The 18,186-nt window shown below is 46.6% G+C and overlaps 1 protein-coding gene across 1 annotated transcript in view; it reads right to left on the bottom strand.

Moving 5' to 3' along the window:
* The window catches only part of LOC147673019 (RNA-binding protein 3-like), a 53,515-nt gene that overhangs the window by 21,286 nt on the left and 14,043 nt on the right, over positions 1–18,186 (bottom strand). Inside the window, exons 2-5 of the mRNA XM_086946688.1 lie at positions 12,749–12,859; positions 12,346–12,452; positions 11,698–11,782; positions 11,383–11,458 (exon numbers count right to left, since the gene is read on the bottom strand). Of these exons, the coding sequence (XP_086802814.1) occupies positions 11,383–11,458; positions 11,698–11,782; positions 12,346–12,452; positions 12,749–12,851 (371 nt within the window). The 5' untranslated portion in view covers positions 12,852–12,859. The remainder of the gene's footprint in view (positions 1–11,382; positions 11,459–11,697; positions 11,783–12,345; positions 12,453–12,748; positions 12,860–18,186) is intronic.

The raw sequence follows: 18,186 nt of genomic DNA on the forward strand, positions 1-18,186 counted from the left end.
TACTGTTTCATTGATTTTTGTGTATATTTAATATACGTAGTCTCATTGTGATTAAAACAATGTGGACTCATTCAATGCGTTGTTATCTATTTGTTTTGACGGTATGAAACTTGTTCAGCTTAGACACTGGGACCCCCTCCTCTCAGTACCAAGTAGCTCCCCATTCAGATCAACTTTGTGTGGTTATGCTGAACGTTCTGGATACAGTAAAAAAACTGTCTTTCATATGTTACTTACTACCACAGTTTTAAGCACCATGATCTACTCACATGCACAGTGAGACACTTGTATTGTATTCAGCCTTTACTACAGGTTGCGCACACCCAGACAGGTAGAATGCACTCCGTGCAGAGTATGCCCTATACAAGAGCTGTATGTATGTTGCATAAAAAAAGGTACAGAAACACATCTGGAATAACAAGTTCTCCTAGGGAATACAAGATGAAATAAAACATGAAACGTGAAATGTAAACTGGAAAACATCGCTGATATGACAGGAACTGAACCTGATAACGCAGTGGGAATCCCCTATTTCTTGCAGCGCTATTTTTTAAATTTGTTTGGGAGGGAATTTGGAAATCACAAACACAGCGCCATTTGTCTGTGTGCCAGTCAGGTTAGAGCACACACGTTGGACTCTTGTTTCCACACAAGCCATTTGAACAGAAGAACAAATAAAAGTTACATTGAAAAAACAGTCAATTCTTTTCACATTCATACATTTTTCCCAGTGCCTGTCCAGTTTCTACAAAGTGGCTTATGAAAGAGCGCTGCATCAATAAATAATAGAGGTGGATGAGACACTTAATGCTCGAGGCCGGCTTGAGCCAGACGAAGGGCTCTGGCTCAGCTCGAGGTGCTCTTGGAACCTCAAGCTCAAAAGGAGCTGAGGTTTCATGCGTTCCTGCCATTCTGGTCTACCCTTGTGCAAAAAAATAAAAAGAAAGCATTAACATTTTAGGTAAACATGAGACAAAAAAAACATTTAGTGGCTGATTTGTACAAAGGGAAACCACAAAACCTGTGATTAATCCCGGCTTCCCATCTTAACCGACAAGGAACAGATTTAGTTTCCCCAATCCACCTTTTTCGTAATTTTCACCTTCAAATTTGTGCATCCAGAATTTGGGCTATACAAATAAATTAGGTTTGGTGTAATATAATCAATCAATCAATCAATCATAGCATTTGTAAAGCGCGCTACTCACCCGGAAAGGTCTCAAGGCGCTGGGGGAGGAGGGTCCGCTACTGCTCGAACAGCCAGGTCTTGAGTTGCTTCCTAAAGGAGAGATGGTCCTGGGTCAGCCGTAGGTGGATGGGGAGGGAGTTCCAAGTCTTGGCTGCCAGGTAGCTGCTGCGGTGGCTCTGCGGATGCGTGGTACAGCGGCGAGGGCGAGGCTGGTTGATCGTAGCTGGCGGGTGGGCGTGTAGAAGGTCAGGCGGTCGTTGAGGTACTTGGGGCCCAGGTCGTGCAGAGCCTTGTGTGCATGGGTGAGGAGTCTGAACATGATTCTCTTGCTGACGGGGAGCCAGTGCAGGTCTCTCAGGTGGCCGGAGATGTGGCTGTGTCGGGGGATGTCCAGGATGAGTCGTGCGGAGGCGTTCTGGATGCGTTGGGAGTCTTTTCTGAAGTTTGGCTGTGGTTCCGGCATAAATAGCAGGTCATGGAAAATGTTGTGGCGACCTTAAGGAGAAGTTGCAGTCGGGTCAAAATGGTTAGCTGCGTCACTGTTTACTTCTGAGGAGCACAACACCACCAAGGCACAGGCCGGTGCACTGCTAACTCAACCCTGAATGGCAGGGGAGGAAAAGCCACAAAAAAAAACACGCAGGCCCTTATTCCAGCTGCACTCGGAGGCGTCTGTATGCAAATGAAGGCCTCTCACACTCTCAGTGATACAATAAATCCTATTGTTTGAGGGGGGCTGGGGGTATTGGAGCTAACCTGTTGAAAGAGCAATCACATTAAAAAATATATATATAGAGAGAATGAAAAGGCGAAAAGCACAACCAAAGCTGAGATTCTATTACTTGTAAAGTCAAGAGTGCCGCTAAAATGTGCTGCCTTTTTTTTTAGTTTTTAGTTTTCTTTTAAGCAAGAATGTTGCTTTTAAAAAAAAACGGGTTATTTCTTCGGGAGTTTGGCGGTGAATTGTTAACCTGAGAATGCATTTATCCAGGGAGGTTACTACTGCATGACAGTAGAGGCAGAGACAAGCTCTCGGCTTTGATGGGGGGAAAGAGGGGGGTTGGGCAGGGAAGCAGAGCCTTTGATGTCTGATGCGAGGCACAAATGGTGGAATGGTGGTGTGCGAGCAGCTTGCTTTCAAGTCAGATGGGGGGCGGGGGAACAGGGGAGCGAGCGAGTGGGAGAGAACGAGCATATGGGGTGTGAGTGAGAAGTGAGGCAGAGCACGCGCTGGTGAAGCTTCGCACTTGAATGCCTCACATGCATTGGGGAGAATCCGCAATCCAAAACCTCTTGGTAGGATTTGCTGGTAGCTCTCTATATGTCTCGACAGCAATGCTGCGCATTGGCAGGTCGAGACCTAAAAAAGGAAAGTTGATGACTATGCCTACTCCAAGACGACCTCGGCAGAACATCAGTCTGGAATTCGTGACAGGGTTACCGCTTGATCAAGGAAAAACAGCAATATTGGTGGTCATAGATAGTCTCACCAAGTTGGGACATTTTACTCCTTGTACAAATCTACCCACTGCGGGGCAGACCGCGCAGTTGTTGTTGAGTAATGTAATTCGCCTACATGGAGTGCCTGAAGTAATTGTATCAGACAGAGGGCCTCAGGTCATAGCCAGGTTTTGGAAAAGCTGGTGTCAGGCTCTTCATATCAATTCTGCGCTTTCCACCAGTTTCCACCCACAAACAGACGGGCAGACGGAAAGACTAAACCAAACCCTGAAAAAATGTCTCTTCTGTTACACTGAGGCCCAAGAGTCGTGGGTATCCATGTTGTGGATGGCAGAAGTAGCATACAACAATGCTTGGCATAGTTCTTTGGGGGTGTCACCTTTTTGTGCAACATACAGCTTCGATGCAAGAATCCTTCCCATAAAAATCCCGGAAGCAGTGGAGAATCAGCCAACTGTCATTAAACAAATGAGACACCTGCACTCGGTACATAGGAAGGTCAGAAGCCATCTGCTTAAGGCAAAGCGGGACTACAAGAGGTCGGAAGATCAGCACAGGAAAGATGGGCCCGAATATCAGGTAGGGGACAAGGTGTGGCTCTCCACCAAGAACATCCGCTTTAAGCTACGGAGTATTTTTCACCCTAGGTTCATTGGCCCTTACGTCATTCAGAAAAGGATTAACCCTGTGGCATACAAACTGAAGCTGCCTGGTATGCTGCGTACCCACCCAGTGTTTCATTGCAATCTGTTGAAACCCGCATTGTCGGCAGACGATGAGCCCCTCCGCCGGTGCTCTGTGATGGTGGACTTGAGTACGAAGTGAGAAGGATCAAGGATTCCAAGCACAGGAGGGGCGTTCTGTGGTATCTTGTTTCCTGGAAGGGGTATTCTGCTGAGGACGACTCTTGGGAGCAGTGTCAGACGTGCATGCCCCTGCTGCTGTGCACTCTTTTCATCGTAGATTCCCTGCAAAGCCTGGCCCTAGGAGGCGCTAGGAGGGGAGACCTACTGTGAGGATCAACGTAGCTGCGCCTGCCTAACATGCAAACAAACGAAAACTCCCATGATCCTATGGGAGAGGAAGTACTTTAGGCGAAGCAGCGCATCTGAGGATGCGCGTAATTTTGTTCTGTTCCTTGGTTCCTGTCCTGGCAGTGGATGTTCGGATTACCAGCAGGACTGTGCCTTGCCCCAAGTGTTTGCTCCGGAGCGGGCATCCTGTTCTTCGATGCAGTGATCGGCTCTGTGAGAAATGGTAGGATTTGTTCCAGAAGCGGAGCGCTGTGGTGGGACGCCACGCGCCGCCGATTTTTACTGTTTATTTTTCTCAGTGTCCGCAATTGCACCCAGAACTAAAGCAGAGCGTGGTAGTGAAAGATAACTACACGCTGCTGTTTTTTCTCTTTTGGAGATTTCGTTTGTGACACTTTGGCTTGAAAAGGAACGCGGTGGCGGTCGCAGCCACGCGTTACCGGCTTCATAAATTTGCATATCAACTTGTGGTGATTTATTGGAGCGCGGTAGTAGGAAGCCACGCGTTACCATATACAGTGTGTTTTCTCGATCTGGATTAAGAGAGTGCTGTGGTGGCTGCCACGCGTTACAATATTATATTACACTGGAGAACAAGGGAAGGGATTTATTTGTTGGTGACTTGAACCAATTATTGGCCAAACATTTTTTGCTTTCCTTACACTTTATTTTGGATCTCTTATTATTGAACTATATTCTCAAGGTGCATTGTTCAATACAGTGGGGATGATTCTACAATCCTGTTACATAATTTCCTTGGCCAAAGAAGAAAGGGAAAGGCCTATCAAAGATCAATAGGAACTAGTAATTTGATATACCTGATTAGAGTTTCATGGTATGTTTGTGGTCGGCAATTGTTGGGGCTGGGTATGAATGTCAAAGTGATGGTGATGTTCTCAGGCACTCTCTGTTTTTTCCAGATTGCTTATAGAACCAGGAAAACGGTCTTGGGAGTATATCATACTGACTACAGAGTTCATTTATATGCCTGGTATACAAGAGTTGTTAGTGAGATCAAATGATAGTAGCCACATATCCTATGCACTGTTCGTATTCTTGTCTTTTGTTGTTTCAGGTCTCCTTCCCAGCTGTTCCTTCCCTTTCCTTTCCCTCGCATGATGGTTCGAATACCCTGTATATAATAATCAGGGTGTTGGCAACATCTGGAGGTGGACCCTTACTTGCATCAACCGAATTCTGCGGAGCACAACCTGACAGTTACAGCGCCGGCTCATTGTAGCTCATCCATAATTATAAACACCCTTCTCATGCGGAAGTCCTATATTATTGTGTATGGTTTGTCCATACATTAGCAGGCATTGCCAGCACCGCTTAAAAAGTAATGCAGGCCGTACACACAGGTCACCAGTCACACCTTAACTCAACTCACTCCTACCGAGTGCTTTGTAAATAAGTTGCAAGTCCAGCGTTTTAATTCATACCGCAGTCATTGCTAGGTGCCTCGTACAGCAGCCGCGAGCCCCGGAGCACGCAGGAGTTCTTGGGCGCGCAGGAATTTGCCAGTTAAAGGTTCAGTGTTTGAAGGGGCTTGCAGGTCGGGTCACCGAAACAAAGCTCCGGTGACACCCGAGACAGCAGGCACATTTATGAATGAAAGACAACGGAAAGAATCCAGGGCGCAAGCGCAGTGTCACGAAGGACCCGGGCCATGTGAAAGCCCTAGCCTCAGATTTGTGGACTGCTTCCCCGACCTCTGCTTCATATAAATGAAGTGAGTAGGCAGCGGCTCCTTAATCTCCTCAAGTAAGCACTGCATTTTAAAGACACGTTTGACTTAATGCGGGGTGCAACCAAATTAAATACTAAAAGGGGAGGGAGGGAGGCGCTTGAATAATTAATCGTTGTAATACGAATCAACTTTATAAATGGACCTCTTCATTCATGTGTGTGCCTCTTCATTATTGTGTGTTTGCATTGTGTTTCTGTGTGGGCACGAATCTATACATATTAGTGTGTTTGTACGGATGTGTGTGTATGTGTTCATGCCTACTCATGTCTGTGTGCGTATGTGTGGTGTGTGTGCACCTATTCACTTGCGGGTACATGTTTGTGTGTGCGTGTCTGTGCCTATTCGTGTCTATGTGTGTGTGTGTGTGTGTGTGTGTGTGTGTGTGTGTGTGTGGCGTATGTGCCTATTCACACACGGGTGTATTTGTCTGTGTTGTGTGTGCCTATTCATTTGTGTGTGTTTGCCCGAGTGAATGCGTTATGTTTATTTTGTATGCGCGCCGCACTCAACAATGCATAATAGTGTGTTTTAAAGGATGTTTGTGGGTGTGTGTGTGTTTTCTATATATGTGTAGTTACCTATATGTGTGCCTGCATTTGCACGGCCTAAATGCATATTTGTTTGTGTGTCTGTGCTCGTCTTTATATACGAGTGTGTTTTTAAGGCGTTGCGTGAATAAATGTGTCTCTGTTCTGCGCCTGTGTGTATATGTGTAAGATTGTGTATTTGTAACGGCTACACTGTGAAATAAACATGTATGGAACTTGGCGACAATGAAAAATAAAAATAATACGACACATGTTCCAGGTCCTCCCCAAGCCTTGTTTACTCTTAATGTTCCTTTCAACAGTGTCCTTTCGTGCCTACAGATACCCACTTCGACGTGTTCCTGCCAAGCATGGCATTCAGACTTTGTATGTGTAGTAAGCCTGTTCGTATTTTTTAAACTGCATTTGATTTCTTTCCAGCTTTCACCAATGTTCTTGGCTTAAAGTGCTTTAGAATGATTTGCTACATATTTCGAGAAACTTGTAGGGGAACCGTCTTACATATTATATTCTGTTTTCACTCATGTTCTTAGCACAATGAGATTTAAAATACACAACCTTCTACTACTTTTTCCAGATAAATTTTGGGATAGAAAACAATTGCAAAACACCATTAAAAGTAATGCGCACTTCAAAATTTCACATTAGTTTGTAATTTCTTATCAACAAAATTCATTGGGTGACCCCATACTTTCCTCCCCTAAAATCCCTTTTGCATTGTTGTTGGGGTGGGGGCATGTTCCCAAAACATATACTCCTCAGTGGGGGCCTGGATTTAAGGCCTAATATATTGAATCTTATATTGATTCCTAACAATACATTCACATAATAAATATGTACAGAATGTTGGGGGTGCTTCTTGTGTGAACACTGACATTTATTTTGAGAGGTTGCATAGACAAAACAAATTGCTTTATTTCCAAGCAAACAGAAACATTCACTGATCGCAAATAGTATTTTCTGACTAGCGAGTGTTTTAAAAATTTCCAATGCATTTTCTAATCTACTGGGTTCTGTTCAGTTTATTAGCATGTCCTGATAGCTAGACAATAATGAGACAATGTACTGCATAAGTAGCGTTTAATAAGCTGCATTATTTGCATTTTCCATACCTCCTAATTCAACCAACTAATTGCCACATTGTTTCAGGAGTTCTGCCAGTCAGACAAGCTATATCAATTTACGCTTGATTTTAAAGTGATCCCTACACCAATCACACTCTCACCAGGTTCTGTTACTCAGAATCACTTCCAAACCACAAACTTTGTAAACAAAACACATTTTCCTCACATTTCTGGCATGGCCAATAGGCCTCGCCTTTGGGACCTTATTAGTGTGCAACATCAACTGTTGCATAGTTAAACACTTATAAGGTCCCAAAGGCGAGACCTATTGGCTGTGCCAATGCTTGTTCTATTTTATTATTGAAACTTTATTATACTGATATTTCTGGTTATGATTTTGAACCACTGTTGTTTTGACTAGACATATTTTCTCCAAGGCCCATTCTGATTTCAGAGTTACCCTTGTGCTTTGATAGGTGGTTTCTTCTTAAAATCAGAAGCAGCACCCTCCAGAGAAGCACTGTGAGAAGATGGAACAGTCCACGCAAAGAAAAAAAAAATAACCAGCGAGTGAGTACTGAAAGGGGAAGTACCAAGAATAGGCCCACTCCCTCTCTTTGCAATCAGCACCCCCAGGATAATGTCGGATTGGTGGAGTGAGAGGGAAGGCAGGAAGAGCTAGGCTGCTCCTCCAGCTCAGCCACCTCCAGGAAAACTGGCCTGTGTGGATGGGCATTGCTTCAGAGGAGCTGAGGCAACAATAGCTGCCCAGTCTATTACTTAGTCCTACTCACTGGGCCGGCCCTAGGAAAGGACCTTGAGCAGGCTAAGGAATCGATCTTGGTTGTTCCAATATGTGTGCGAAGTCACCCTTCAAAAGAACATCACATATTAAGGCAGCGCAGAAGTTAGCACTGGGCTGCTTCCTTAGGAGTTTGTTTGGGCCTGGAAAAAAGAGTGCACCAGCAAACCCCCAGCAACAAAAGGGGATTGTCTCCTACTGGGTTTGGGTCCTGGGATGGGGATGAAGGTAAAATAACCCATGACATATAACACATGCTGAAAGGACACCTTGGGAAACACCTTTTCATGACCTACATATGTGTCCTAAGCGCTGCCGAGGGGTTGTACGAATTTATTGATCGTGATCAGAATGTTAAGATTTCTGTATCATATCAGTCAGATATAAACTGCTGCAAGATATACTTGATTAGTTACATTTCAAAGAAAGCATGCATAAACTAGTGGAGTGTCTTAGTTAAAACGTTTTTATGAGTTGGTTGGCCAAATTAAAAACAAACCTGTGTATGGCAAACATGCAAGATAATAAAAATAAAATTGTATTTACAAGGAAAACTGTAAGGAAATGCCTCTTTTTGCAAGTTCACCCCCACATTTGTGGGCTGATGCTGGTGGTTTTTCGTCTCTGAGTGCACTGAGGCCTGCTAACCAGAGCTCAGTGCCAGTGTTCTAACCCCTCCAGAGTGTACGTCGAATTGGCTATCCCCAATTGGTATAAGTTAACTTACTTATAAGTCCCTAGTATATGGAACCCGGGTACAAAGGGCATGTAAGGCAGAGTGTCCACCCAAGGCTGCAACACTGATTCTGCAACCCTGTTTGTGAAAAAGTAAACAATGGCTCCCAGCCTACCGCTATAGACTGGAAGGGAAGTGTTTACACTGCCAGTTCGACTTTGCCAAATAAACCAATGGCAAAGACACAACTTCCCTTAACAATATATGTAAGTCTCCCCTAAGGAAGGCCAACAGAGCCCCAAGGCAGGGAGCTGTCTATTATTAAGAAGGGCATGCATGCCTATTTATGTCCTTGCAGCAAAACCCTTCAAGTTGTCGTTTTGTTGTGGAAAAGTTAGTAGCCTCATCGGCTAATACAGGGTTACAGGCTGGCACCCCAGCCTGGCTAACATCTGAATTGGACGACCAAACTGGGTACTGTAAGGTATCAAATGAATCGTGGCATTAGACCCTATCTGACTCCCAGGTCGAATTTAATGTCACTATTAAAGTAAATCAACTTTTAGAAAATTGCCACTCTGTGAGCCAGCTGGTCCAGTAGCCTCACACAGACAGCATTCTGCCCGCCTGGGGAGCGGTGTAAACGACTCACAGGCCTGAAAACAATAGAATTTGGAAGGGCAACTGCACTCCTTTGGCTTAGTGTATTGAATTGTTTATTCGGTATGTGTGCTGTACCGGTATGTAGCCTGCAAACTATGGAATAATAAAGTAAACTTGGCCTGGTTGAGAACCAGGACACCAGTACGCACTACTTAGTTTGTATTTAGACGTTAATGCATTTATTTAATTTTCATCAACAAATAAACTTATATCAGCATAACATTCATATTCATGTTACATTTGTAAAAGCGCATGTTCATTTATCAACATATACATTGCATGTATCATACATTGTGATATCAATACATTTTAGTGTCCACCCAATGCATTTCGGGGCGCGAGCCCCTTCGTCAGGGGTCGCAAACTAGGTGAAGTCTATTGCAAGCTTCTCCTGATTGAATATAGGTGTAATCTGTGCGCTTGTATTGTGACAGTCTTGTGTATGCTGACTTAACAACAAGGAGCCTGAGAGTCCTGACTGATGAACATTGGACTCGACAAGTGCTCGTGGAAAAATTGAGAAAGATCGGAGCGAGATGCTCAAAACTCCCGTCTCGGCGTCTTTTCGAATGTCTCCTCCCCTTGAGGGAAGTCACTTGGGTGTTAGCCCAAACGGCGAGCTTGAAAGACGAAGCTCCTTTGGTGGGAAAATGGTGATAGCACTCCAGAGGAGCTGCCCTTTGTTTAGGCAGGCACGCTGGGGACAGGAACAGAGAGAGAAGACCAGTGCCCAAACCGGTTTTCCCGTGGGAGTGAGGCCCACAGATAGGTACACCTCTAGGGTGGGCTACCAACCTCCTAACAGCCGAAGAGGGGTTCAGGCACCTTGGGAGTGGGAAGAATAGTGCACTCTGAGAATGTTAGGCGCCAAACATTCCTGGAAAGATGTCACCAGAAGGGAAGGCACCTGGTAGCCCATTGGCTAGTGACTGAGTGGCCCCTTGGGGCACTTTCCTGGGATACATATGGCACCTTGACCCTCAGATCACATTGGAATTGGAACAAGGACCGAAGAAGAACTGCCCTGTTGCACCGGACTGCACAAAGAAAGGCTGCACCGTCTGCTGGACTGCACCTACTACACTATAGGGATAGCAAAGTTGGGACTGGGCCTGTTGCTCTTGGCGAGGGTTACAGTTGTGCCCCAGACGAAAGACATGGCTCCAACAACCAGTTGGCTGATCCCTAAGAACCAGCTCCAGGAACAAAAGAGTGAAGAAGCCCAAACCGTTAAGTTGGTAGCCAAATCCACAAACTCGCCAAAGATTCCTGCTGTGCGCCCCTAGAGACTGATCCTTGAAAGGCAAAAGTTGCACCTGAGTCGTCCAGGCCTGGGATGGTTGTCAAAGTCCGGATTGGTCGTCCAAGAGGGACACTAGCCTCCAAAAAATGATTCTGCTCCAACTTTTGTGTTCGGAGACCAGTAGACCAGCCGCAGCTGGCCTTCCACTGTCTTGAAGAGGACTTTGTGGGACCCCGACCTCTGGAGACAAAGTTGCCCCACATCACCCGTGACTGAGAAATCGTGGAATGCACAGCAACCGGAGCATCTTTTCATCCGGTACCCCTAGTATCGGGACCACTAAAGTAGAGGACGTTCGTACTGTAAAGTTTTGAACTAGACTGAAAAATGCCCTGGGGGTCAGGTACTTGTCCAAATCTACCCCATTGGCCCACCAGACCATCATCCTGTCGGATTTGGTCGCACAAGCCGTAGCTAAAGTAGCAGAACTAACTTTGACAAATTTTTCAAAAGTTTCCAAACTTTGTGTTGACCAATGCTTGTTTGCAATTGAAATTACAAGTGATAAAGGCTATCAAAATCTGCATCACCAGAATGCTCAGATGGATTTTGCTCATCAAGGACTCTAAAAATGTATAAAAATATTATATATTCTTATAAATTCAGGTTGAGTTTCATTCATGTAGTGCGGCTTTCTTATTTCATTGTTTGGTACTATTACATGCTTTACACTAAGTTTCTTTGTACAGGCTTTGCTGCTCAAAATTCATAGCTACCCTGAGTTCAGCTTACGGTTGTTCAAATGAGCCTGACTGAACTCAAGACAGTTTGTGCGACAGAATTCCATGGTAACGCCTCAGAGCCATTCCATATAATATACCCAAATCCTCACAAAAACGTAACCTAATTTGGCTGCAATTCTACAACCAATTAAAATCCCATTCCTGCGTACCTGCCGTAGGATTCTCCGGATCCATATCCACCGCCACCATATCCACTGACATCATATCCTCCACCCGGGATGTCACCTGGAAAGAAAGTTATAGCACATTGCGATTAAGCAAGAGGGTGCAGAGACTCCGTGAGTAAGGATGTCCATACGTAGAGGTGATGCACTGCATGTTAAACCCTAAGATGGTAACAGCAGTTACCACAAGTCCTGCACTCATGCTTCCAAGAAATAAGAAGCACTATTCAGCCGCTTTCGAAGGCCACCCTGACATCTTCCTGTCACAGTACACAGGCATCCCAAATGTAAAAGACTTGCCTTGTCCTCTGCCGCCACCGGCCCCTTGGCTTCTGTCTGAAGATTTGCCTACGTGCTCAACTCGGATCTGGCGCCCATCAAATTCCTGTGGAAGATCAAACGCAAAGTGTACATGAGAACAGCAGCAGCATTCATAACCCTCCAATAAGGCCTCTGCACAACGCAAACATTAAGCATTCAGGGGAGGAACCATTACAGACAAGCCTCAGCTTAGTCCACAATTAGGTCAAGCTTCACTGAGAATGGAGCTGTTCTTCAACGCCCCAAACCCATGAAGCGCAAAGGAATACTCATGCAGATCTAATTGGCAAGATCTGTAAAAAAATAGTGCAATCGGCATCCTTGAAGTAAAAATGTTACTCTGGAAGATTCCCTAGTATTAATCTACACAACTGTGTGAGGCACAATATTCCCCAATTTACATGAAAGAGAGTAGGTGTGCAGCTATGGTAATCTATTGTAAACTTTACCTGGTCCCGGGACACAAGGCGGTCTTAGCTATCAGCTGCTAGGTTTCAGCTCATCTGTTCCTCAAACCTTTAGACTTTCATTCTACAACTAGACTTGGCTGATCCATGCTTCCATTTGCAAGTGCTATCAGAACATTACAACCTTTTTGCTTTATCAAAGAGTGTAAGAAGCACTCACCTCCCCATTCAGGGCCTGTAAGGCGGCCGTGGCATCTTCTTTGCTCTCAAAGGTGACAAAACCAAACCCTCTGGACCTATCGGTGTATTGATCCCTCACGACTGTAACTACAGGGTGGAAAACAAGGGGCATTAATGGTACACTTGCTACTCCCAGTCACTGGAAGAACCTCCATTATCTAATGAAATGATGTTCATTTTCAAGGAGGCTAAAAAAAGGCTGAATCACCCACCCTTCAGGATTCATACTTGTGACACTTTTACATACAGTAACCATCTTTTCCTGCAGCAAAGTCCTACAGTGAGTCTTAAACACCTCTTGCGCCCTCACGGGTGAGTAGTGCGCTATATAAACCACTGATTGAATAGTCATGTATGACATTAAGCAGGCCTGGAACACTCACCTGATAAGGTCTTCCCATACTTGCTAAATAGGCATTCCAATCTCTCCTCTGTTGTGAAGGAGGAGAGGTTACCAATTAAAAGTTTCCTGTCATCGGAAGACATGATGAACACTGAAAAAAAGCCAAATCACAGTTATATTAGGGACCATCACAACAAAGTGACAGTAAAACAGGCAGACACCAATGGTGAACACTCACAACACCTCCATGCAGACAACCCCAACATGCCAACAAACACTCTGCAGCAACAGCGATCAGCCATGGTCACAAATCATAGGAAGGCCATTCAAAGCTTTTTCATTGAGTCTTGTACCAATTAATAGTCACAGGCCAGTATGTGAGGTGGGCTCTAAAATGTATTACTTAAACTAAGAACAGATATAGACTAGCGGGCAGTTAAAATGATGACACGCATTAAAAACCACCAAGTCCTAGCACCTTCGAGACCTGAGTTAAGGTCTAAATACCATTATAGCACCTACACGTTAAGGGGCCATAAAGGAAATGACAGACTCCTATTAGTGGGTGAATCCGAAGGCTTTGGGTGCTCCTGACAACACATGCAAAAACCACAGGGCACCACATATTTATGAATCTTCTGCTGGCAAAACTCACAGGTCAGCCAGAAAAGGAACACGGTGCGATGGCAGTTAATTTTCGGTCCTTAACCTCACATCCGCCATCAGTCAACGGACAAACCCCAAGCCGTGAATAACCAAACATGACTTTGGATTCCACTCACCGGCAACCCAATAAGACCACTCCATAAAAAGAAAATAAAAAACTGGTATTGGCATGCTGTTACTGTGCTAATGTTCGATTTCTGCTCTTTGTGAAACTCTCTATTATACATTTGGCTATGTCCGCTCTACACAAATAAGTTTCATAAATGCATTCCTTCACCCAATAAATTAGTAGTAGGCCTATCTCCCCCAGGGTTCTGTGACAAATGGTTGCTTTCTAAGATCACCCGGGATAGTGACTGGATCCTCCTCAACTTGTTCGTTATATTGTTCATCTGGAGACCAAGTTGTCAAACGTAATAGTTTAGTGATGAAATGGCCGGTCACAGGTAGGGCGCACTTCATATGTGTCAAGCAGGCCTTCTGTTGTCAGCCAGCAGACCTTTACCACCATCAAGAGGAGGCGGGCCAGAGCCTGGGTGGCTATCCTGCAATCCACTTCTGGTAGGAAGGAATTCACTCCACAGTCAGCGGGTGTCACTCAAAGTCATTGTTTTCTACAATGTTGGTCCTTGAGCTAGAGCTGCCAATCTAGAAGCCCCATTTACTGCCATTATTCAGTAATGGGATAACGTTCATCTCAAAGAGCCTTTCTTGATCTGCTGCTCGCCTCTTCTGGCAATCAGTACAGTCTCTGTCTTAGTAGGGGTTCCGTTAGCCAACGGGACATCCATGCATAAAATGGCAACGAGACAATTCTCAGATAGTCGATGCTGAGGATGAACCAGCCTTTGATGTAGAGCTTTAGGTCATTCGTGTCCAATAAATAAATGATGCCCATGCTGAGCAGCAGAACTTTCCAGAGATCCAAATAAGGACTGAGGCTCAATGATAAACAAATTGAGTCTTGACGTCCTGCAGACAACAGATTCTCGGACCTGGAAGAACACAACTGGAACATGTGAACTCTGGTGAATCGCTCCAGTTCAATCCCTCAGTTCCTCCCGACTATGAGAGAGTCAAGTGAACAACAGTATCAAATGATTTTCCCTAGCAAAGGCAAAGGACTGAGCCAGCTGCAGTTTCATCTCAGTAACTGAGGAGCAGAATTCGAGTGGCACTTACATAATGCTCAATTGCCCTGATGAGCAATCGGTTTCTGCAGGAGACTCCATTGATGGTCTTGTAGATTTGTGGTAAGTGTTCCTTGATCTACAACTCCACTTTTGCTTGTCTGATCGCACACTTACTGGTCACACCGTAGAGAGTTTGGCTTACATAGGGAAGACTTGAGGGAGTAAAGACATCTGCTGTCCCCTGAAAGGAAGTTTTAAGTAGTGTCTCAACATCAGTGCTGGGGTTTCTGCGCAGTTATTTTCATGTGGCGTGCACCCATTGGGAAGCTTTTGCAACATCTCACTTGTTTATGTAGATGCATATCCTTCTATAGCACCATTGCACCTGAAGGTATTTGAGCAATTTACAAAGAGCTGTAGTTAAACGGGCAAGATATGTTTACAGAAAGTCATTTAAATTAGGTAGCAGCCAAAGAGAGGGTTAAAGCAGGGGGCTAGAAAAGGACGAAACAAGTGGCAAGATAGGTAAATCAATAAGCAGAAGTGAAAGCGGATGAATTAGCGTGAGAAGCACAGAGATGGTGGGAAGAACAACAGATTTACAACAAAGAGACAAGAAACAAAGGGGGCGGACAAATGCCTAAACAGAAAATGATCAAAAAACGTTAGTCAGGGGGAGGAGCTTCGCGGGCAACCAAGATGGCCGCGTAAGCTCGGAGCTCTGCGGACCCTCCGATCCTCCGCAAATATCCTGTTCGAAATCCTGATCCACGTTGGTGGATTCTACTTGCTGACGGGTCACTGAAGCGGGAGCCGCTTTCCGCCTCCAAATCGGTGGTTCCTACACTGAGCTACGTCGAGTGGAACTCCGTGCCAGGGATGCGCCATTGTCTCCCCGATCTCCGTCACTCCGCACGACTGGAATGCGTAGTGGCTGCTTGAGGTCCCTACTGGCGAAGTGCTTGTGACTGCGGTGCTCACTATCATCGGCCTGGCCTGAATATCTGGCTTCGACCCCTTTTCTTGGTTCGCTTGGCTCTGGCTTAGGTGGTGTGCCCCTTTGTTCTCATCGAACCCATCATGGCGGGCAGAGGGGACCCCGACAAGACGTCGAACAAAGGCGTTCGCGGCAAGACCCAAACACAACTGAACAGGATTGAGCGGTATGTTCAGCCGCGGACGCCACCTGCTGCGGTGGCCTCCACTAAAGGTTCGCCCGATGGATCCGAGCCTACCCTCAGTGACATTATGGGGGCCATCGCGGGCATACGGTCCGAACTGCAGAAACAGCATGAGGTCTTGACTCACAAGGTGGACACTTTGGCAGTTGATCTCACCCTTATCAGGGCCGACCTGGGTAAGACTAATGACCGTGTGAAGTCGTTGGATATCAAAACCTCTAGCCTAACCACCGACGTCTCGGACCTGCAGACTGAGGTCCGGACTTTGCGGTTGACTACTGATCATTTCTCCAGGAGGCTGGAGGATTTTGAGGGACGTGCCAGGCGGCAGAATGTCCGCATCATTGGTGTTCCGGAAGGCTCAGAGGAAGCGGCAGTGGACCTTTTTTGTGGAGGAACTGGTACAGACACATCTAGCGCCTTCTGGTCTGAGTAATTTCTTCTCAGTGGAGCGCGCTCACCGTGTACCGGGCGGCCCGCCGAAGTCGGGCATGGCGCCTAGACCCATCATTGCACGGCTCCTCAATTTTCGGGACCGGGACGCGATCCTACAGGCGTCCAGAAGGCATGGACCGCTTAAGTTCCAGAATTCTGAAGTACATTTCTATCCTGATTTCACCAGGGCTGTTCAGAGACAGCGTCAGAGCTATGCGGGAGTGAAACGGCGACTGAGGGACATGGGCTTTAAGTACTCGATGTTGTTCCCTGCCAAGCTTCGGATTGAACATGATGGTCATGCCCTGTTCTTTGACGTCCCGGAAAATGTGAGCGACTGGCTGGACACTCTGCCGCAACGCCGGGATGACCACGGCGAACACACTGGAGGCGCGACTGGTGGTTCTGATCAATGAGACTCGGCTCTACTGCAAGGACTTTGGCGGTTGGTGGCCCTGCTATATGTGACTGTCGATACTGTTATTGCGTTGACTTTGCCAATTCTCCTGTCGCTTACAAGGAGGGTGGCGGGAGGTGTTCGTGGGGATTCCTTACTCCTCTGGGGGCTTCTCGTAGACTAGTTAATGGGGCGACAGGCACACTGCTGGTTGGGGGGGCTCTTTAGTCTGATGCAGGGTGGGGGGTGGGATTGGGCAAGTTTATTCGTTTGTTTATTCTTTCTTTCTTCCTTCTCTTAGGCAATGGGTCGTGTATACTGCTGAGTTTCACTTGCTGTTGAGGATTGTTGGAGTTGGGTGGGGCGGGCGGCACGATGATGGGGGGTAGGAAACTACGAGTAATCAGTTGGAATGTTAATGGGCTGGGTGACCGTATCAAGAGAGGGGTTGTGTTTCAACTGCTTAAACGCCACATGCCTGATGTTGTCCTTCTACAGGAGACGCACTTGGTTGGTAACTCGTGCAAAGCACTCAATCGTAAAGGGTATAAGATGGTGGCCCACTCGGGGTTCTCTTCGGGCTCTCGGGGGCGGGTGTCCTTGTACGTGCGTCCCTTCCGCTTGAGATAGACGTCACCATGATTGATGAGAGAGGGCGTTACGCCGCAGTGGCGGGGAGATGGGAAGGGCGTGCCCTGACGTTACTTTCGGTTTACGTTCCCCCAGGCCTACAGTCTAGTACTTTCCAAGACCTTGGTGGCGCCATTTTAACTTTGCCTGCTGGTTTGTTGGTTGTGGGGGGTGACTTCAACTCAGTTTGCTCTGGCTCCTTGGACCGACATCCGCCTAGAGACCTCCGGAGTTCCCAACTGTGGTTGCCATCTTTCCTCGAGTCCATGGGCTTAGTGGATAGCTGGCGGCTTTTACACCCTACGCTCTGCCATTTCTCCTTCCTTTCCGGTGCACATGGTAGTCTTTCTCGTATAGACTATGTTCTCACCTTAGCAGCACACGCGCCAGCCGTGTCTGAGGCCCGATTTCTGGCGCGGGGCATTTCCGACCATTCCCCGTTATGGGTTTCATTTGATTTTGACATCGTCCTGTCGGACCGACCGGTGGCGGTTAACCCGTGGTATTTCCGCAATCCCAAAACTCGCACTCTCCTAGCCAAGGCCATCGACCTTTATTTTTCTGAAAATGAGGGCTCGGTTGGCTCGGCCGAGACCCTGTGGGAGGCATTTAAGACTGTTTTGAGGGGCGAGGCTTTCGCTCTTATAGCGGAGGCCCGTAGAGTCAGAGATGCCGACTTGGTACGCATCGAGGAGGAGGTTATGAGCCTTGACTCCCAGTTGGGGCCCGAACACGACCCCGCTCTCCTACATGCCCTTTCCCTCAAACAGTCTGAATATCACGATCTTGCCACAAATGCTGCCCTGGCCTTGGCTAAGGAACAGCAAGGTCGTATTTATGACGTTGGTGACAAGGCTGGGAAGTTGCTGGCCTGGTTGGACAGGAGGGAGATGGCCAGCCGCGTCGTACCCGAGATTTTGGGCGACGACGGGGTTGCTGTCACTGACCCCAGTGCCATTGCCGAGTCTTTTGCTGATTACTTTCGGGGTGTCTACACCTCTACTTCAGACTGTTCCGAGGCTGACTCGACAACGCT

This window comes from Lissotriton vulgaris, chromosome 12 (genome assembly GCF_964263255.1).
Source record: "Lissotriton vulgaris chromosome 12, aLisVul1.2, whole genome shotgun sequence".
In the NCBI taxonomy this organism is placed as follows: domain Eukaryota; kingdom Metazoa; phylum Chordata; class Amphibia; order Caudata; family Salamandridae; genus Lissotriton; species Lissotriton vulgaris.